The 19,827-nt window shown below is 48.1% G+C and overlaps 1 protein-coding gene across 3 annotated transcripts in view; it reads left to right on the plus strand.

Annotated features, from left to right (window-relative positions):
• LOC137561539 (uncharacterized) overlaps window positions 1–19,827 on the plus strand; it is a 170,126-nt gene that overhangs the window by 67,911 nt on the left and 82,388 nt on the right. For all 3 annotated transcript variants that reach the window (XM_068272851.1, XM_068272852.1, XM_068272853.1), the window contains exon 5: window positions 18,148–18,198. In XM_068272851.1, coding sequence (XP_068128952.1) covers window positions 18,148–18,198 — 51 coding nt within the window. The remainder of the gene's footprint in view (window positions 1–18,147; window positions 18,199–19,827) is intronic.

The raw sequence follows: 19,827 nt of genomic DNA on the forward strand, positions 1-19,827 counted from the left end.
ACTGGGTTTATTTAGTCTAGAGAAAAGACGCCTTAGAGGGGATCAAACTAACATGTATAAATACATCAGAAGGCAATATAATAGCTTGGCGGATGAGCTTTTTGTCCCTAGGCCTTCTCAAAGGACTAGAGGACATGATCTGCACATGGAGGAAAAACGTTTTAGCCATTTATTTAAGAAAGGGTTCTTTACAGTAAGAGTGATTAAGATGTGGAATGCATTGCCACAGGAAGTCGTTATGGCAAACGCTATACCTGCCTTTAAAGGGGGCTTAGATGCTTTCCTTGCGTTGAAAGACATCCATGGCTACAATTACTAGGTAATGCCTAATGATGTTGATCCAGGGATTTTATCTGATTGCCATCTGGAGTCGGGAAGACATTTTTCCCTTTTGGGGCTTATTGGACCATGCCTTGTAAGGTTTTTTCGCCTTCCTCTGGGTCAACAGGGATATGTGAGGGAGCAGGCTGGTGTTGTACTTTATACTGGTTGAACTCGATGGATGTATGTCTTTTTTCAACCAAAATAACTATGTAACTATAAGACATGCTCCTGCCACACCTGTAATCACACCCCCAGTCACAAATACCACAACAAATTCACATTGGCCCTTTCTATCATCATTATTCTTCCATCATATTAACAGTTGAAAATAAGAAATGTTTTAATTTCTTTAAACTTATGGGGAAATAGTAGAACTTGTAACAAAGCTTAATATTCTTCTGCTGTGCTCTATTTAAACAGTCAAGAGATCTCTTAGTATGGCTTCAATCCTCCACTATTTCTCCTCACCTCAGAGAAAAACATAAAGAGAAGAACCATACAGCGTAATGTTACACTCCACACACCCTGTTGCACTCTGTCTGCCCCGTCCCACAACGTCTGCTTACCTGTAGATTTCTATAAATCAATGCATACATGTCAGCCATTGTCTCCATAAAAAACAGATCCTAAAGTACAGGCAGAGTCTTCCTAGCCTAAAGCAGTAAAGCTTAATAGTAGCGTACATTTAAAAAGGCTGCTGGAAAAAAGGGCGCCTGATATAGACGAAAAACGCACATTTTGCTATAAAGGGCACCTGGTGTAGCCGAAATTCCAAATTCGTCTACAAGGGTTTCCTGTGGTAACTGAAATTCCAAATTCATATAAAAGGGGCATCTGGTGTAGCCGAAATACCAAATTCATCTACAAAGGGTGTCCGGAGTAGCCGAAATACCAAATTCATCTACAAAGGGTGCCTGGTATAGCCGAGATGCCAATTCGGCTATTAAAGGTGCCTGGTGTAGATGGAAAGCTAGTTTTAGTTTATAAAAAGGATGCTGTTTATAGGCGAAATTTGTTTGGCTATAAAAGGGCGCTGGATATAGCCTAGAAAAGTTATATAGCCAAGAAAAGTGATTACTATCACCTAACTTCTCCCTACTCTCACACAGAACCCACCCCTGGTGTTGCCTAACCCTACCTCACCCCCCCCCCCCCACTTGGTGGTGCCTAACCATAAGACCCCCTGGTGGTGCCTAACCCTAAGACTCCCATGGTGGTGCCTAACCCTAAGACTCCCCTGGTGGTGCCTAACCCTAAGACCCCCCTGGTGGTACCTAACCCCAGTACCCCCCCTGGTGGTGCCTAACCCTAAGACCCCCTGGCAGTGTCGTAGCTATGGAGCTATGGGCCTTGGTGCGAATTTTACATTGGGCCCACCCAAGCAGTCTATAAGTAACACTTGATACGGTGCAATAAAACCTGCAAACGTCATCCACAGTATTAGAGATGCAATAAGGGAATGGGAAACAGCTTGTTAATGATTATTACTATACAAAGCATCTATAGTGATTATTACCAGCACAGGACAAAAAAAAAACAGTTAAAACTTTGGTTGAGGAAGGGCCCCAATGCGGTTGCTACCGCTGCAACCCCTATTGCTACACCACTGCCTTCTGGTGGTGTCTAACCCTAAGACCCCCCACCCCCTCAAATGATTACTATGATCTAACTTCTCCCTACTCTCACACAGAACCCTCCCCTGGTGGTGCCTAACCCTAAAGATGGCCACTAATGGTTCAATTTGTAGCGAAAAATTGTTAGAGCGATCAGAAATTCTGATCGGATTGGCTGAAATTAACCTCAGTTGATGAGCACAATTGATTATAAAAATAGCCGTCCGATTGGATTTTTGTCAAACCAAAATTTGGATTTTCTTGATTGGTTGTTATAGATAGGAAGCAAAGATTGGTTCTTTGATGGTGTAGTGAACGATTTTTCTTCCAATCAGAATTTCTAATCGCTCGAACTATTTTTCGCTAGAAATTGGACCATTAGTGGCCACCTTAAAGCTGGCCACTAATGATCCAATCTTTTTCATCCAATCTTACCACTTCTATATAATATCAGGTAACTGCCTGAAGTATCCATTCAATATATTCACTTAATTTACCCTTATACTACATAGATTTGCTAAGATTGGATGAAAAAGAGTGGATCATAAGTGGCCACCATAAGACTCCCCTGGTGGTGCCTAACCCTAAGACCCCCCTGGCGGTGCCCAACGCTAAGAATTCCGCCCCCCCTTCCTTTTGATGCCTAATCCTAACACCCCCCCCCCCCCCCCCTTGCACAACTGAATCAAACATCTTGGCTACAAAAAGGTGGCCTTTTGTAGCAGAATAAAAAAAAAACCTTGTAGCCGAAAATCTTGTAGCCGAATACTAAAAAAGGGTGCCCTTTTGTAGCAGAATCAAAAAATATGTAGTCAAATCAAAAGTATGGGCTGCAAAGGGGTGCCCTTTTGTAGCCGAATTCAAAACCTTGTAGCTGAAATAAAAACTCGGATGCCCTTTTCACCACCTTAAAGCCGAAATTTGCAGAAATAACATAGAAGTCTATAGAGGAGACCTCTTAATACAGATGGCTCAGGTGCCCTTTTCAACAGATTCCTAATAGTAACCCCCCTACCCGCTAAAATCCACATACAACAATGTCAACCTCTTGAGGGCCACAGGTTTATACCCCCCTAGTGACCAGGCCATTTTTTACAATTCAGCACTTTACAGCTTTAATGGTTTATTGCTCGGTTACACAACTTGGCACCCAAATGAGTTTTACCTCATTTTCTTTTCACAAAAAGAGCTTTCTTTAGGTGGTCTCTGATTGCTGCTGCAAATGCTTATTTATGTATTTTTTTAACAGATGATCTTACTTTTATTGCCCCCTCCCGCCTAAATTAGCCCTGGACTGCAATCCATACACTACATTACACATACATAGGCATATGCCTATGATCAGGAATAAGGAATCGATTGTGAGCAGTTAGGAGGGACAGTTAAGTGACAAGGCTGTCCCCTGTACAGCACAGATCTAGATCACAGCGCTGTACAAATATTTTAGTTATATACAGCCTGCCAGCTCCGATCGCGGCTGGCAGGCTGATCATGGAGCAAGTGCTCTTTTCCTGCTAATCTCACTCTTCGCGAGAGTCACACCATATGGCATGACATAGTGTGACTGAGGCATTAGGTGGTCACAGAGTGGTTAAAACTTGTAATACAGCAATAAACAATTGCCTCTCACCAGGGGAGGACTGGCCCAGGGGGACGGGGGGCAATTGCCCCCCGGGCCGCCCAAATCTTAAGTAATTAGGGCCAGCCGCTGCTATACGCAGCGGCCACAGACATACCGCAGTTGACCGGTTCGCAGTGGGGATCGCAACCTCGCGCGATATTTCCCGTCTCCAATCAGAGAAGGGGCTGAGGCGGCCGGCCATGGTGTGCCCTTGTGCGTGGCTGCGCCTGCGGTGGATGTGAGCGGCACAAGGACACAAATAGCTTAGGTCCTCTCCGGCCCGGTTGGTTGACCCTGCTTGACTCCGCCCCCCGCCTGGAGCCATTGCCGCCCGCAACGTGCTGCTGTGCCTGCGGTGTCATCGGAGTGAGCTGTCTCACTCTTCAGCTTTCTGTGCTGGGGGGGCTGGGGGCCTGGAGCTGCAGCTACGAGTGGCTGGCTGGCTGTCCTGGCTGGAGGAGTCGGACACTCTGGGGGCTGGGAGTCGGAGATGCCACCTATAGCTGCTTGCTGCTGTGGAGGAGGAGGAGGTGTAGGACTGAGGAGACAGGAGGATAGAGGAGGTTGGGTCCAGGTTGCCAGAGGAGAAGGTGGTTTTTATAAGTTTTGTTTCTGTACTTCTTCTCCCTTCTTGTCACTGAGTTACTCACACTTTGCTGCCTGCCTGCTACTACTGTCAAATTCAATTCTCTGCCCAGGCCAGTGCCCTCTCAGTTTTTTTTTGTGTGATAATCATCCCCATTCTGACCCTGGCCTGAGGGGGAACGTTTTTTCTTCTTGTGGTGTGATTGGCGGCAGGGGAGGGGGGAGGTAGGCAGTTAGGCACTGTCAAACAGGTAGTTGGAGGGGGGGGGGGGTTAGGTGTCAGACAAGTAGTTTGTATGGTGGGTGGGCAGGAGTGGGGTTAGGCATCACCAGGTAGGTAGGTTTGTGTGTGTGTGGGGGGGGGGGGGGGGTTGTTAGGAGTTATCAGGCATTTTTAATGAAATAAGTGCTACTTACCCGGGGCTTCCGCCAGCCCCACGCTCCCAGCATGTCCCTCGCTGCAGCTATGCAGTCAGCCATTCGCTGCTGCTGCCTCCCAGTCCCCGGCGATGGCACCAGTCCGACCTGGATGTCGGCCTGTACTGCGCCTGTGCGAGCAGCACTGTCAATCACCGCCACGTGAACCGGAGTGTACTGCGCAGGTGCAGTAGTTCTGCGTCTGCACAGTACGCTCTGGTCCATGTGGCGGTGATTGACAGCGCCGCTCACACAGGCGCAGTCGGCCTGACATCATCGCCGGGAGCTGAGAGGCAGCGGCAGCGAACAGCTGACTGCAGAGCTGCGGCAAGGGACATGCTGGGAGTTCGGGGCTGGATGAGCCCTGGGTAAGTAGCACTTATTTTCATAAAAAAAGCCTGATAACTCCTTTAAGGTTAGGCATCAGACACAGACAGGTAGATTGTGCGGAGAAATGGGGTTAGGCATCAGGTACATAGTGTGTGTGTGTGTGTGTGGCTGGGGCTGTTAGTCATCACAATTTGAAGATTTGCACACAAGAAAGATATGGCTTTGGGCTGGGGGTGCCGTGAAACGGGCCTCTAGTTTGTGTTGTCCCCCCAGGCCAAAAGGTCCCAGTCCTCCCCTGCCTCTCACGGGCCGGCGGGCTCCCGCTTCATTCACCGCATCAGCTGTGCTTCAGAGAGATTATCACAGATGCAAGGCTGTCTCTAGTACTTTTAGCCATAGACCCTCAAGAAGCATGCAGATCAGATGTCTCTGACAAAAGTTTCCCATTCATTGAGCTAAGTCGTCATATCAATGATCGACAGCATCAATGAGATGCCAGCGGTCATTGTAAAAACAGTACATACAGGAAGCGAATGAGTGAGGGCATCTTGTAGCCAAACAGTAAAATTACACCTACATACATATTATTTAAAAAATACACATACATATACTATTAAAATTGACAACTTACCTCCCACCCCATACTTACCTTCCCCCAAAAATGTGCATATAAAAAAATAAATAAATAAAAATATACATAAATAATTACCTTTGGGACTGGACTCTTTTAAATATGTATGTCATAAGAGTAGATTACTGTTTTTTTTCCCACATATATGGGCTAGTAATTATTGATAGATGCAAAACAGAAAAAATACACCTTTATTTCCCCCAAAAATATTTTCGCTATCAGGCATGCTCAAATAATGAATTTGCTCCGTCCCTCGGCGCCTCCCACAATGCGTTCCAATCCACAGTCATATGACTATACACTTCCTCCTTCAACCCGGAAGGAGGAAGTGTTTGTAATCACGTGACGTGGATTGGAACGCATCGTGGGAGGTACCGAGGGACGGAGCGAAGAAGACACCTCATAAGTAAGATTAACCCCCCTCACCCTCGCCCATCCACACAGGTGATGTAATTAGCAGGATGAAATCCGAATAACACCTATTCGGATTTCATCCGAATTCATTATTTGAGCATGCCTGGTCGCTATACATATACATAATTCTTAGCAAAGTGTACCACCAAAAGGAAGGCTAATTGATGGCAGAAAAAACAAGATATAGATAATTTTGTTGCGATAAGTAGTGATAAAGTTATTGGCGAATGAAAAGGTGAAGCGCTGAAAGGTAAAAATTGCTCTGGTAAAAGAGAACCCGAGGCAGATTTTTTAAAATCTTAATATGACACAGAGGCATGTTCTGTGCACAATCACGTGCCTCTGCGTACTCTTGGGTCATGGCTTAGCTTCCAATTGAAGGAAGCAAGTGGAGGCGGGGGAGCCATGTAATGGAGGAGACACTGATTGACAAACTGCAGGTAAAAGGAAGGCTAGCAACAGGCAGATTGTTGCTAGTCTGGCATTATTTTCAGGGGTGACAGCAGAGCCCGGGGGAACTGGCGGCGGCAGCAGGAGGACACAGAGGCAAGTAATTGTGCACAGAACATTCCTCTGTGTCCTCTCTTTAAAGGGAACCTTAAGTCTGGTAAAAAAAAAATGAGTTTAACTCACCTGGGGTTCCCTCAGCCCCCTGCAGCTGATCGGTGCCCTCGCAGCTCCGCTCCAATGCTCCTGGATCCGCCGGCGACGACTTCCGGTTTCCAGGCATGGGAACGCGATGATGCTACGCGTTCCCAGCCAAAATAGCACCCCCTATGCTGCTACTGCGGCAAGAAGGCCGCAATAGTAGTATAGGGGGTGCTATTGTGGCTGGGAATGCGAAGAATCACTCGCGTTCCCATGCCTGTCGGCCAGTGACGGAGAAACCGGAAGTCGTCGCCGGTGGGTCCAGGAGCATCGGAGCGGAGCTGCGAGGGCCCCGATCAGCTGCAGGGGGCTGAGGGAAGCCCCAGGTGAGGTAAACTCATTTTTTTTTTACCTCACTTAAGTATCCCTTTAAGGGGAAAACCCTTAGTGGTGAACTGGTCAAAGAAATAAGGCCAGAGTGTTCACTAGAAGGGTTGATACTAATATTAAAACTCAAATACTTTGGTCTCATAATAAAAAAATAGAGGTTTCTTTGGGAAATAAACATTGATGCTAGGTCAGTTAAGGGCAAAGAAGAGGACGACAGTGGCTAAGATGGATAAACAGCATATGTGAAGCTATGAACATGCCTATGCAACAGCTGAAGGAAGCCTTGATTACCAAACATAAGTGTAAAAACAATGCCTTTCATTTTTATTTTATTTTTTTGCTAATTGGAAATAACATTTCTCTTGTGTCTAGTTCACACACAGTAGTAAAAACACTTCCATTCTAATATTTAATACAAGTCAGTGAAGGTAATGATCAAGCACAGTCACACCTTAGTTTATTCCTCTAGTGCATGCAAATATAAAGCAATAGCCTAGATTAAGACAGACATCATATTCTGGGTGTATTAAAGGACAACTGAATTGAGAGGAATATGGAGGCTGACATGTTTATTATTTCCTTTTAAACAATGCACATTCCTTGGCTGCCATGGTGATCCACTGCCTCTAATACTTTTATGGATTGAAACTTCCACCACTCCCTCACTCCGATATATGGTATGGTGTCCAGGAAGGCCAATATATAAACATAACAAAAATGGCAACTTTAAGTGTTTATTATAAAAACAATCGATATAAACCATAAAGGACAAAATAAAAGCAAAGACTTACATACGGGGCCCAGGGCCTGGGAATCCCTAATAAAATTTGCGAGTGTATGCTGGTCCACATTCCCTAATGATGCTAGATTGCGAAACCGGTCAGAAAGAAGACAGGCAGCACCTTTAATGTCTTACTGATTATGGACCTTCAACGTAATTGCTACTGCACCGATGTTGTATTGGATGTGCTAAAAACACCTTTGGAGTCACAAGGATATTGCAGAATCACTCCATACGATCAGCACCACCTAAAAGGTTTCTTTACCAATAGCTAATTAAAATTGTAGCATAACAGCAGATAAAAAGTCCATCTGTGGGTCTGTGCTATATGATGACGCACAGGCGTTTCGGGCCATATAGGTCCTTTCTCAAATCATGACCAGCCCACAATGTTATTCAAGTCCATAGCAGCTTTCATATAAAGCTATAAGGAGGACCACATAGCCCAGCCCACAATGTTATTCAAGTCCATAGCAGCTTTCATATAAAGCTATAAGGAGGACCACATAGCCCAGCCCACAATGTTATTCAAGTCCATAGCAGCTTTCATATAAAGCTATAAGGAGGACCACATAGCCCAGCCCACAATGTTATTCAAGTCCATAGCAGCTTTCATATAAAGCTATAAGGAGGACCACATAGCCCAGCCCACAATGTTATTCAAGTCCATAGCAGCTTTCATATAAAGCTATAAGGAGGACCACATAGCCCAGCCCACAATGTTATTCAAGTCCATAGCAGCTTTCATATAAAGCTATAAGGAGGACCACATAGAGAACTGCATAATTAACATACATACATATTCATTAATCGCCTCCACCAATCAGAATCACAGGACAGGCTACCTACAAAATTTACATACATATCATACCATAAATTAATATATGTGTCATCATACCTGGACTAGGCTCACTTATGGACATTTACTGTATAAGTCTCTCGTGTGTTAAAAATCACGAGAAAACATTAAAAAGTTCGCATGATCATTTTGTCCAATCAAGCGGGCGCCTACAGCGTCCGCTCTAAAACTTCCTCCAATTGTAAGGGGGGGGGGGGGGGGGGGGGGGAGCTAAAGCTCCCCCACCCTCCATGGCGAACACCACATAATATCATCCAATCAGGATTTTAACACACGAGAGACTTATACGGTGAGTGTCCATAAGTGAGCCTCCAGGTATGATGACACATATATTCATTTACGGTATGATATGTATGTCAATTTTGTGGGTTGCCTGTCCTGTGATTCTAATTGGTGGAGGTGATTCATTAATATGTATGTATGTTAATTATCCAGTTCTCTATGTGGTCCTCCTTATAGCTTTATATGAAAGCTGCTATGGACTTGAATAACATTGTGGGCTGGGCTATGTGGTCCTCCTTATAGCTTTATATGAAAGCTGCTATGGACTTGAATAACATTGTGGGCTGGTCATGATTTGAGAAAGGACCTATATGGCCTGAAACGCCTGTGCGTCATCATATAGCACAGACCCACAGATGGGACTTTTTATCTGCTGTTATGCTACAATTTTAATGAGCTATTAATAAAGAAATATTTTAGATGATGCTGATCGCAGTGGTGCTCACCGCCAGGTCGTGATCACGCTTACGCGTGGATTCACGACCATTTTGACGCATTTCAACCACGAAAATCTGCTTCGGCTTCGCGTGAATGCGGACAGAAATCCGCATTCACGCTCGTGAACCCGGCGCTGAAGTCGTGGTTAGCGGAAATGCGTCAAACTATGCGGAAGTGACACATTGCAGGCCAATCAGAGGGCCCCAGCCAGGCCCTAGCAACCAATCACAGGAGGGGAGCTATGCCCTCCCCTCCTGAATATAAAGCGGCGGCCATGATGGAAAAGCTCTGTCCTTGCTAGACTGTGGTGCTGAGAGGATTATCTCCAGGCCATTGTTGTTTGAGCAAGTGCATTTATTGTGTTCAAAACAAAGCTTTTTTTTGCTAACACTGCTCTTATACTGTACACAGTTAGCTAGTCAGTGAGTGATTGCTGTAGTTAGTTGTAGTCAGTGTAGTGTAGTGGGAGTGTGGGAGTCTAGTGATTATCTGTGTGTAGTGCAGGCAGGTTCAGTGCTGCAGTGTAGTCAGTGTAGTGGGAGTGGGGATTATCTGTGTGTAGTGCAGGCAGGCAGGTTAGTGCAGCTGCAGTGTTCACTTGTATATTCCAGTGACAGTTATACACTTGTACTATTTGCAGGCAGCCAGTCACACCGCCGGCACCGCCACTCTCTGCCAGCGCTGTTCATTCATTCTGTCAGTGACCTTGTGCCGTGCCCAGTGCCCACTGCTCGCTCGCTGGCATATACGCATCTCATTACACAGTGTGACATCCTTGTGTGCCCACTGCATCCTTCAGTGACCTAGTTGTATATCCAGTGCCCACTGCTGTGCCCACTGCATCCTTCAGTGACCTTGTACTGTGCCCACTGCATCCTTCAGTGACCTAGTTGTATATCCAGTGCCCACTGCTGTGCCCACTGCATCCTTCAGTGACCTTGTACTGTGCCCACTGCATCCGTCAGTGACCTAGTTGTATACCCAGTGCCCACTGCTGTGCCCACTGCATCCTTCAGTGACCTTGTACTGTGCCCACTGCTGCATCCTTCAGTGACCTAGTTGTATATCCAGTGCCCACTGCTGTGCCCACTGCATCCTTCAGTGACCTTGTACTGTGCCCACTGCTGCATCCTTCAGTGACCTAGTTGTATATCCAGTGCCCACTGCTGTGCCCACTGCATCCTTCAGTGACCTTGTACTGTGCCCACTGCATCCTTCAGTGACCTAGTTGTATATCCAGTGCCCACTGCTGTGCCCACTGCATCCTTCAGTGACCTTGTACTGTGCCCACTGCTGCATCCTTCAGTGACCTAGTTGTATATCCAGTGCCCACTGCTGTGCCCACTGCATCCTTCAGTGACCTTGTACTGTGCCCACTGCATCCTTCAGTGACCTAGTTGTATATCCAGTGCCCACTGCATCCTTCAGTGACCTTGTACTGTGCCCACTGCTGCATCCTTCAGTGACCTAGTTGTATATTCAGTGCCCACTGCTGTGCCCACTGCATCCTTCAGTGACCTTGTACTGTGCCCACTGCATCCTTCAGTGACCTAGTTGTATATCCAGTGCCCACTGCTGTGCCCACTGCATCCTTCAGTGACCTTGTACTGTGCCCACTGCTGCATTCTTCAGTGACCTAGTTGTGTATCCAGTGCCCACTGCTGTGCCCACTGCATCCTTCAGTGACCTTGTACTGTGCCCACTGCATCCTTCAGTGACCTAGTTGTATATCCAGTGCCCACTGCATCCTTCAGTGACCTTGTACTGTGCCCACTGCATCCTTCAGTGACCTAGTTGTATATCCAGTGCCCACTGCTGTGCCCACTGCATCCTTCAGTGACCTTGTACTGTGCCCACTGCATCCTTCAGTGACCTAGTTGTATATCCAGTGCCCACTGCTGTGCCCACTGCATCCTTCAGTGACCTTGTACTGTGCCCACTGCATCCTTCAGTGACCTAGTTGTATATCCAGTGCCCACTGCTGTGCCCACTGCATCCTTCAGTGACCTTGTACTGTACCCACTGCATCCTTCAGTGACCTAGTTGTATATCCAGTGCCCACTGCTGTGCCCACTGCATCCTTCAGTGACCTTGTACTGTGCCCACTGCATCCTTCAGTGCCGTTGTACTGTGCCTGGTGCATCCTTCAGTGACCTTGTACTGTGCCCACTGCATCCAGTGATTCATTACTAGCAACAGGTCTGGCAGGGTTTCGCGGGGTGAGAGGAAAGGGAGTTCAATTGCCTCAGCCACTTATGGGACTGCTCCACGTCCAGGGAGAGGACGCCCAGCTGTACGTGGTCGTGATGCAGCAGAAAGGGGGGCAGCAAAGCCTGGGCCGAGTCAGCGGACGCCATTGTCCAAATATTTTAAAGTTTCTGGTCCCCGTGTGGTGGTTGAGTAAATGGAACCTGACGTACTCATGGACATCATGACTTCCTCCCAGACCTCTACTGTGAGCACCACTCCAAGCAGCAGCAGCAGCAGCCAACGTCCCATGCTTGTTGTGACATCCACCCCAGCACCCACTGGTCAGCAGCCCTCCCAGAATGACAGCGTTCTGTCCCTCAGTCCGGCATCTGGGAACCTGCTGATGCAAGAAGCTCAGGACTTACTGGGGACTGATGTGGCAGAGATTGAGATCGGGCCACAATCACAAGCGTTGTTGAGTTCTGGTGATGAAGAAGAGGGGTCTGTGTCTGGGGATGTACGGACAGAAGAGGAGGCGGGGGAGTCAGAGGAAGAGCTGGATTATGATGATGCTGCTGATGATGACGACGTTGTGGACCCTAACTATGTGCAGCCTGCTGAGTCCGTGGAAGAATGGTCAGAGGCAGAGCAGGATGACGAGTCACCTCGGCCTAGGCAAGGATATCGCCATATGTCAGGCAGGGGCATCGGCAGCAGTGGGCGTGGAGGAAGTAGACAGGACACTGCTTCAGCCGGCACCACCACCATGCAAACCCCCGGCAACTACTACCACACATTGTTCCGCTGCACCCTCTGCTAGTGGGGGCCGCAGTAAATTAAAGTCACCAGTGTGGGATTGCTTTGATGAATGTACTGATGCGGTGTGCAGGTTATGCAGCAAAAGATTGAGCCGTGGGAAAAGTCAGAGCAAGATGGGTACCTCCTCACTCCAGGGCCACCTGAGAAGCCGCCACTGCCGCGAGTATGCGGAGTTTAAGAGGAAGCAGGCACTGCTGGCAGGGGTTCCTGAGAGCAGAAGGCCCACCAACGCAGCAGCATCATCCCTCCCTCAGGGTCGTGAATCCCCCACAGCAGCAGCAGTAGTAGCACGCAAGCGCTCTTCCACCTCGGCTACTCAGGACACAGACATTGAGGCTGGCAGCCAGTGTTTGTCTCTCTCCTCTGTCTCCCCTGCATCCCAGCGTCGTCAGACCCTGCTGAGCGACACCTTTCAGAGTCTGACCAAGCCTCTGCCTCCAAGCCACAGGCGGATCCGCAAACTAAATGGCTTGCTGGCCCGGGCCATGGCATCACAGCTGCTTCCCTACTCCCTGGTGCAGGAGGGGAGCGCCATGCGGACGTTGCTCCAATTTGGCATCCCCAAGTGGCAAGTCCCCAGTCGCCACTATTTCAGCAGGAGCGCGATCCCAGCACTCCACAAGTTTGCGGTGGAAAACGTGGCCCGTTCCCTGGACTACTCTGTGGGCAAGCAGGTCCACGTGACCCTGGACTCGTGGAGTAGCAGATTTGGGACAGGTCACTACCTGTCCTTTACGGCCCACTGGGTGACACTGATGGAAGGGAGGGAGGACAAGAGCGCATCAGCCCAGCTAGTGGTGCCACCACGCGGGATCAGGGGGGATGCAGAAGGGTCCTGTCACGACACTCCCTCTGCACCCGGAAAGCAAGCCCGCCTCGGCAGCAGCAGCGCCAAGCCTCGGCACTGCCAAGCCCTTTTAAAATTGGTGACCCTGGGGAAGGAGAGGCTTACGGCCACCAACGTCCTGGCCGCCCTCAGGAAGCAGGAGCGGAGGTGGCTGACCCCCAGAGGCCTGGAAGTGGGGTATGTGGCAGCCGATAATGGGGCCAACCTGGTGGCAGCAGTGCAGCAGGGCAACCTCCAGCACATCCCCTGCTTGGCCCACGTGCTCAATCTTGTGGTGCAGCGCTTCTTGCGCACCTACCAGGGGATGAGCGAGCTGCTGCAGGATGCCCGGGCGGTGGTACGCTTTTTCCGCCTGTCAGCCACTGCCTCTGCACTCTTGTCCACCTTACAGCAGCAGTATGGAAGGCCACAACACCGGATGATCATCGACATGCCAGTTCGCTGGAATTCGACTCTGGCCATGTTGGAGCGGCTGTGTCAGCACAGGCTGGCTCTTAGGGCCTACATGCTAGACCCAAGTGTCCCCAGCAACCAGCAAGTCCCTATGATTACTGCCACTCAGTGGACACTGATGCAGCAAGTATGCCTGGTGCTGAGTCCCTTCCTGGAGGCAACCAAGATGGTCAGTGAGGAGCGGGCCTCTGTGTGCCAGTGGGTACCCTTGGTTTGTCTACTGGAGCAGGCAATGGACAATTTAATTGAGCGTGGGGATGAAGCCCTGAGGCAGTTGGAAGAACAGGAGCAGATGGCAGCACAGTCCAGCTCAGAGGAGGGCTCACAGCAGGTAGTGGAAGAGTTGGAGGTCCCTAACCTGAATGAGGAGGAGGAGGAGGAGCAGAGTGCAGCAGGCGTTGTACGTGGATGGCGGTTTGAGGAGGACAACGACATGGCACATGAAGAGGACAGGCATGCGTTAAGGGACAATGGCGAGGACGAGGAAGATCTTGCTGGCAGGGCCCACTTGTTTCCCATGGCTGTGCACATGTTGCGCTGCCTTCGCAGGGACCCCCAGGTGATCCAGATGCGTTCAAGGGAGGACATCTGGATTACCTTGATGCTTGATCCCCGTCTGAAGGGGAAGCTGGGAGACTTAATGACGCCATCCACCACCGAGCAACGCACAAGGGAGTTGAAGGAGGCCCTTGTGCGCAGACTACTGGAAGCATTCCCCCAGCCTTCCACCCCCACTGTAACTGCTCTGCCAAGCCAGCAAGAGGTGCCTGCCATTGCCACTAGCAGCACAACAACAACCACCAGCACCAGAAGCAGCAACTGGCGCCCCGGAGACCTGAAGAGCCTAAGCAAGAGCCTGTATGCAGTGCAGCAGCCCAGAACAGAGGTGCCCGCCACAGCATCCACCACCAACCAGCACAAGCAACGACTGACCACCATGGTGTCTGACTATATGGGGTCATCCAGCGGGCTCAATGACACCGACAGCCCCGTGGACCCCTTGGAGTACTGGGTCAAGAGACTGGACATCTGGAGCGAGCTTTCCCAGTACGCCCTGGAACTCCTATCCTGCCCTCCTTCCAGTGTCCTCTCAGAGAGATGCTTTAGTGCGGCCGGTGGCGTGGTCACAGAGAAGCGCTCTCGGCTCTCTCCCGCCTCTGTGGACAAACTCACCTTCCTGAAAATCAACCAGGCTTGGGTGGAAGGCGAGTTCCTGGCCCCTATTGTCGGACACAGGGGGACATGAAGTGGCTGCTGCATGTGCTGTTGTTAACTATGCCTGCCTTTATAAAGACAGTTACTATCTGCCTAGCGCCTACCTTGGTTAATTTTTTGGTGTTATAGTACTACTACCAGTAAGTTGCCATGGTCCTCCTTCTGAGCTGCTGAACTGACCGCCCGCTTTGTCCTCCTGACTCAGTTGCTACTACACTCTGCGTTCACACTGCCCGGGTCACTGGGTGCATTTAATTTTTTGGCCAGCACTATGACGCTGTGCTACTACTACTACCACCAGTATGTTGCCATGGTCCTTCTGTGCTGCTGAACTGACCGCCCGCAATGTCCTCCTCCTCCTGACTCAGTCGCTTCCACCAATGTACTCTGTCTGCGTTCACACTGCCCGGGTCACCGGGTGCATTTAATTTTTTGGCCAGCACTATGACGCTGTGCTACTACTACTACCACCAGTATGTTGCCATGGTCCTTCTGTGCTGATGCTGCTGAACTGACCGCCCACATTGTCCTCCTCCTCCTGACTCAGTCACTTCCACCAATGCATTCTGTCTGCGTTATCACTGCCCGGGTCACCGGGTGCATTTAATTTTTTGGCCAGTACTATGACACTGTGCTACTACTACTACCACCAGTATGTTGGCAATGGCATGGTCCTTCTGTGCTGCTGCTGCTGAACTGACCGCCCGCATTGTCCTCCTCCTCCTGTCGCTTCCCGCTGCTGCACTCTGCGTTCACACTGCCCGGGTCACTGGGTGCATTTAATTTTTTGGCCAGCACTATGACGCTGTGCTGCTACTACTACCACCAGTATGTTGCCATGGTCCTTCTGTGCTGCTGCTGCTGCTGAACTGAACGCCCGCTTTGTCCTCCTCCTCCTCCTGACTCAGTCGCTACCACGGTACCACCAATGCACTCTGTCTGCGTTATCACTGCCCGGGTCACCGGGTGCATTTAATTTTTTGGCCAGTACTATGACACTGTGCTACTACTACTACCACCAGTATGTTGGCATGGTCCTTCTGTGCTGCTGCTGCTGCTGAACTGACCGCCCGCATTGTCCTCCTCCTCCTGACTCAGTCGCTTCCCGCTGCTGCACTCTGCGTTCACACTGCCCGGGTCACTGGGTGCATTTAATTTTTTGGCCAGCACTATGACACTGTGCTACTACTACTACCACCAGTATGTTGCCATGGTCCTTTTGTGCTGCTGAACTGACCGCCCGCATTGTCCTCCTCCTCCTGACTCACTCGCTTCCACCAATGTACTCTGTCAGCGTTCACACTGCCCGGGTCACTGGGTGCATTTAATTTTTTGGCCAGCACTATGACGCTGTGCTGCTACTACTACCACCAGTATGTTGCCATGGTCCTTCTGTGCTGCTGAATTGACCGCCCGCATTGTCCTCCTCCTCCTGACTCACTCGCTTCCACCAATGTACTCTGTCTGCGTTCACACTGCCCGGGTCAGCGGGTGCATTTAATTTTTTGGCCAGCACTATGACGCTGTGCTGCTACTACTACTACCAGTATGTTGCCGTGGTCCTTCTGTGCTGCTGAACTGACCGCCCGCATAGTCCTTCTCCTGACTCAGTCGCTACCACCACTGCACTCTGCGTTCACACTGCCCGTGTCCACTGACAACTCTGCTGCGATGTCATTGCTAATTGCTGCAAAAACAAACAAACAAACAAAAAAAAAATTACAAAAACCTCTCTGGGGCCTTTTTGGCATCAGCCACTCATCCTCCTCCAGCGGTACCTTCGCCGCCAAGTGCCATTGGAACTCGCCTTCACCTCTTTGATTGCTTAACGCGTATATCCCTTTATAAAACCACGTATTACCAATTAATAGCCCCATTTACAGTGGTGATTTGTCTTTAAAAGCCATTAAAAAAAAAAAAAAAAAAATTGGAATTTTTTATGTTGAAGTTATGTTGCCCCTTATCACCTCGATAATCCATGCAATTTGGGGGATTGTAGCATGTATGGGGGCTTTGTTATTAACGTTAAAAGAAAATCCGCCTCCGGGCGGGAATCCACGCGTGATTACGCCATTCACGGCAGAAAATCCGCGTGGTTGCGTGGACGCGGACGAAAATCCGCATGCGGCGGGGCCGAATGCAGATTTTTTTTTGCAACCACGCGGATTGGCGAATTCGTGGATGAGGCACATCCGAGCATCCCTGGCTGATCGTATGGAGTGTTACTGGTTATGGACCAGCATTGTGGACCAGCATACACACGCACATTTTGTTAGGGGTTCCCAGGTCCTGGGCCTGTATGTAAGTCTTTACTTTTATTTTGTTTCCATTTTTGTTGCATTCATATATTGACCTTCCCTGGATACCATATCATATATCGAAGTGAGGGAGTGGTGGAAGTTTGGATCCATATCTGTTCGAGGTCCGTTAGCACTACCATTGAATGCGAGACATACAACCTTATAATGTGGGTTGCTGGCAGCTGGTAAGCCCCTCCTACTCTTTTTTTGGTGATGGTTAACCACGAGACCATATGAAGTTGGACTATCACCGTGGTGAAGTTTCATTGACTGTATTAATCCTTTTTTGATCTGCACTGACTTTTTAATATCAACTCTACAGTCATGTCCCCATTACATTCCTAGTCAAGTATACCACAAACAATTAATTACTATAGCCAAAAGAATACAGTAAAACCTTGACTTGAGAGTAACTTTGTTTAAGAGTGCTTTGCAATAAGCATACATTTTTGTGAAATGATGACTTGATATACAAGCAATGTTTTAATATACAAGCAAGAAAAGGTATACATGCATCACGTCTTCACAACTGAGCGGATAGTAATTCTCCCTTTGGCGCTCTAGGATTGTACTTCATCTCTGTGTAGAGACTCGGCAAAGTCACATTTCCATGAAATGCCCCAAACTAGGCAAAAACAACTGGCATTGGAGAAAGCCACAAAAAAAAAAAAGCTTGAGGTGAGCCAGCAGATGGCAATGATTGTTAGTTATAGCCAAAGTCTTGTTTACAATTTTTTTTATTTATTTTTTTTATAATATTTTACTATAACAGTTTTTTGGATTGTGGAACAAATCAACTGGGTTTCCATTTAGTGTTATGGGGAAATTCGCTTTGATGTAAGAGTGCTTTGGATTACAAGCATGTTTCCGGAACGAATTATGCTCGCAAACGAAAGGAAATGACAATTTCTATGTGAATTGTTTACCATGAACACCCTGTTGAGTTTTAATTCCATGTTCAACTTTCAAAACATACATTTCTTCACCAGTAAATAATCTTGTGTTTCTGTAATTAACATATGTATTCTTTATCTCTCGTTGCTTCTACAGAACGATTCTAGGTGTAAAGTTGGCAGCACACTGCGTGAAGCCGATAAACTGGTAATTCTACAGTAAATCTATGCATCTCTCACTTCAGTTACCGCTACTCTGCCTCCCCCCCCCTCCCGTAGAGTAGTGAGCGTTGAATGGGAACATGTCTTCCCAAAGCCAATCACTCACAGTGATGATTACTGGCATCACCGAGATGCTAGTGGTCATTAACACAATTAAAGTAAAACCAAACTCTTACATATTACTTCCTGTGGCAACATCTAGAGGCCAAAACATAAAAAGACAGTATATTACATCAAGAAAAAAATAAACAAAACAATTATTTATAAACCCATTATTCCCCCTCCACCATAGTTACAACCATAAAGCACTTATAAAAAAAACCCACAGTGACCGCATTTAAAAATAGATACAGTATCTTCGATATCTATAGGGCTCTTTTAGGTACTCTTACTGTTATTTTTGCAAATAAGGGCTAATGATTGAAATAGTATACGGAAACACAATAGTATACAGAAAATATGTGTGGGTTTTATCTATGGTAGCACATTTTGTTTTAAAACTATAATAGCTGAAAACTAAGAAATAATTTTTTCATTAATTTTTTTTCTCATTCCCTGTAACCACTTAAAGAGACACTGAAGCGAAAAAAAATATATGATATAATGAATTGGTTGTGTACTATGAATAATTACTAGAAGATTAGCAGCAAAGAAAATATTCTCATATTTTTATTTTCAGGTATATAGTGTTTTTTCTAACATTGCATCACTCTATAATATGTGCAGATTACACAACACTCAGCATTCAAAATGAGTCTTTCAGAGCAGTCTGTGAAGTAATGAACTCTCCTCTAGCAGAGGAAAAGTAAACAGTTCAATTACAGTTGAGATAATAAAAGTCAGATAACAGCCCTCTCCACGACTAAGTTAGTCGGAGAGCTTAATAGCTTTTTTTGCATAGAGATAACAACTGGAGTTTCTCAACTCTTCCTGCACTGGAAACAATTAGACTGATGTATCTGATCTTAATGTTTTTTTTCTTAGCTGTACTACACATACAAATCATAATCTCATCATTTTTTTTTCGCTTCAGTGTCTCTTTAACCTCCCCGGCGTTCTATTGAGATCGCCAGGGAGGCTGCGGGAGGGTTTTTTTTTAATTAAAAAAAAACTATTTCATGCAGCCAACTGAAAGTTGGCTGCATGAAAGCCCACTAGAGGGCGCTCCGGAGGCGTTCTTCCGATCGCCTCCGGCGCCCAGAATAAACAAGGAAGGCCGCAATGAGCGGCCTTCCTTGTTTTGCTTAGATCGTCGCCATAGCGACGAGCGGAGTGCCGCCTCCGATCCAGCCCTTAGCGCTGGCCGGAACTTTTTGTTCCGGCTGCGCAGGGCTCAGGCGGCTGGGGGGACCCTCTTTCGCCGCTGTTCGCGGCGAATCGCCGCAGAGCGGCGGCGATCAGGCAGCACACGCGGCTGGCAAAGTGCCGGCTGCGTGTGCTGCACTTTATTTGAAGAAAATCGGCCCAGCAGGGCCTGAGCGGCAGCTTCCGGCGGTGATGGACGAGCTGAGCTCGTCCATACCGCTCAGGAGGTTAAGGACCCTAGGCTTACACCCCCCTAGTGCCCGGGCCATTTTTTACAATTCAGTGCTCTGCAGCTTGTTGCAGAGCCATA

The sequence above is a fragment of the Hyperolius riggenbachi genome, chromosome 3, assembly GCF_040937935.1.
Source record: "Hyperolius riggenbachi isolate aHypRig1 chromosome 3, aHypRig1.pri, whole genome shotgun sequence".
In the NCBI taxonomy this organism is placed as follows: Eukaryota; Metazoa; Chordata; class Amphibia; order Anura; family Hyperoliidae; genus Hyperolius; species Hyperolius riggenbachi.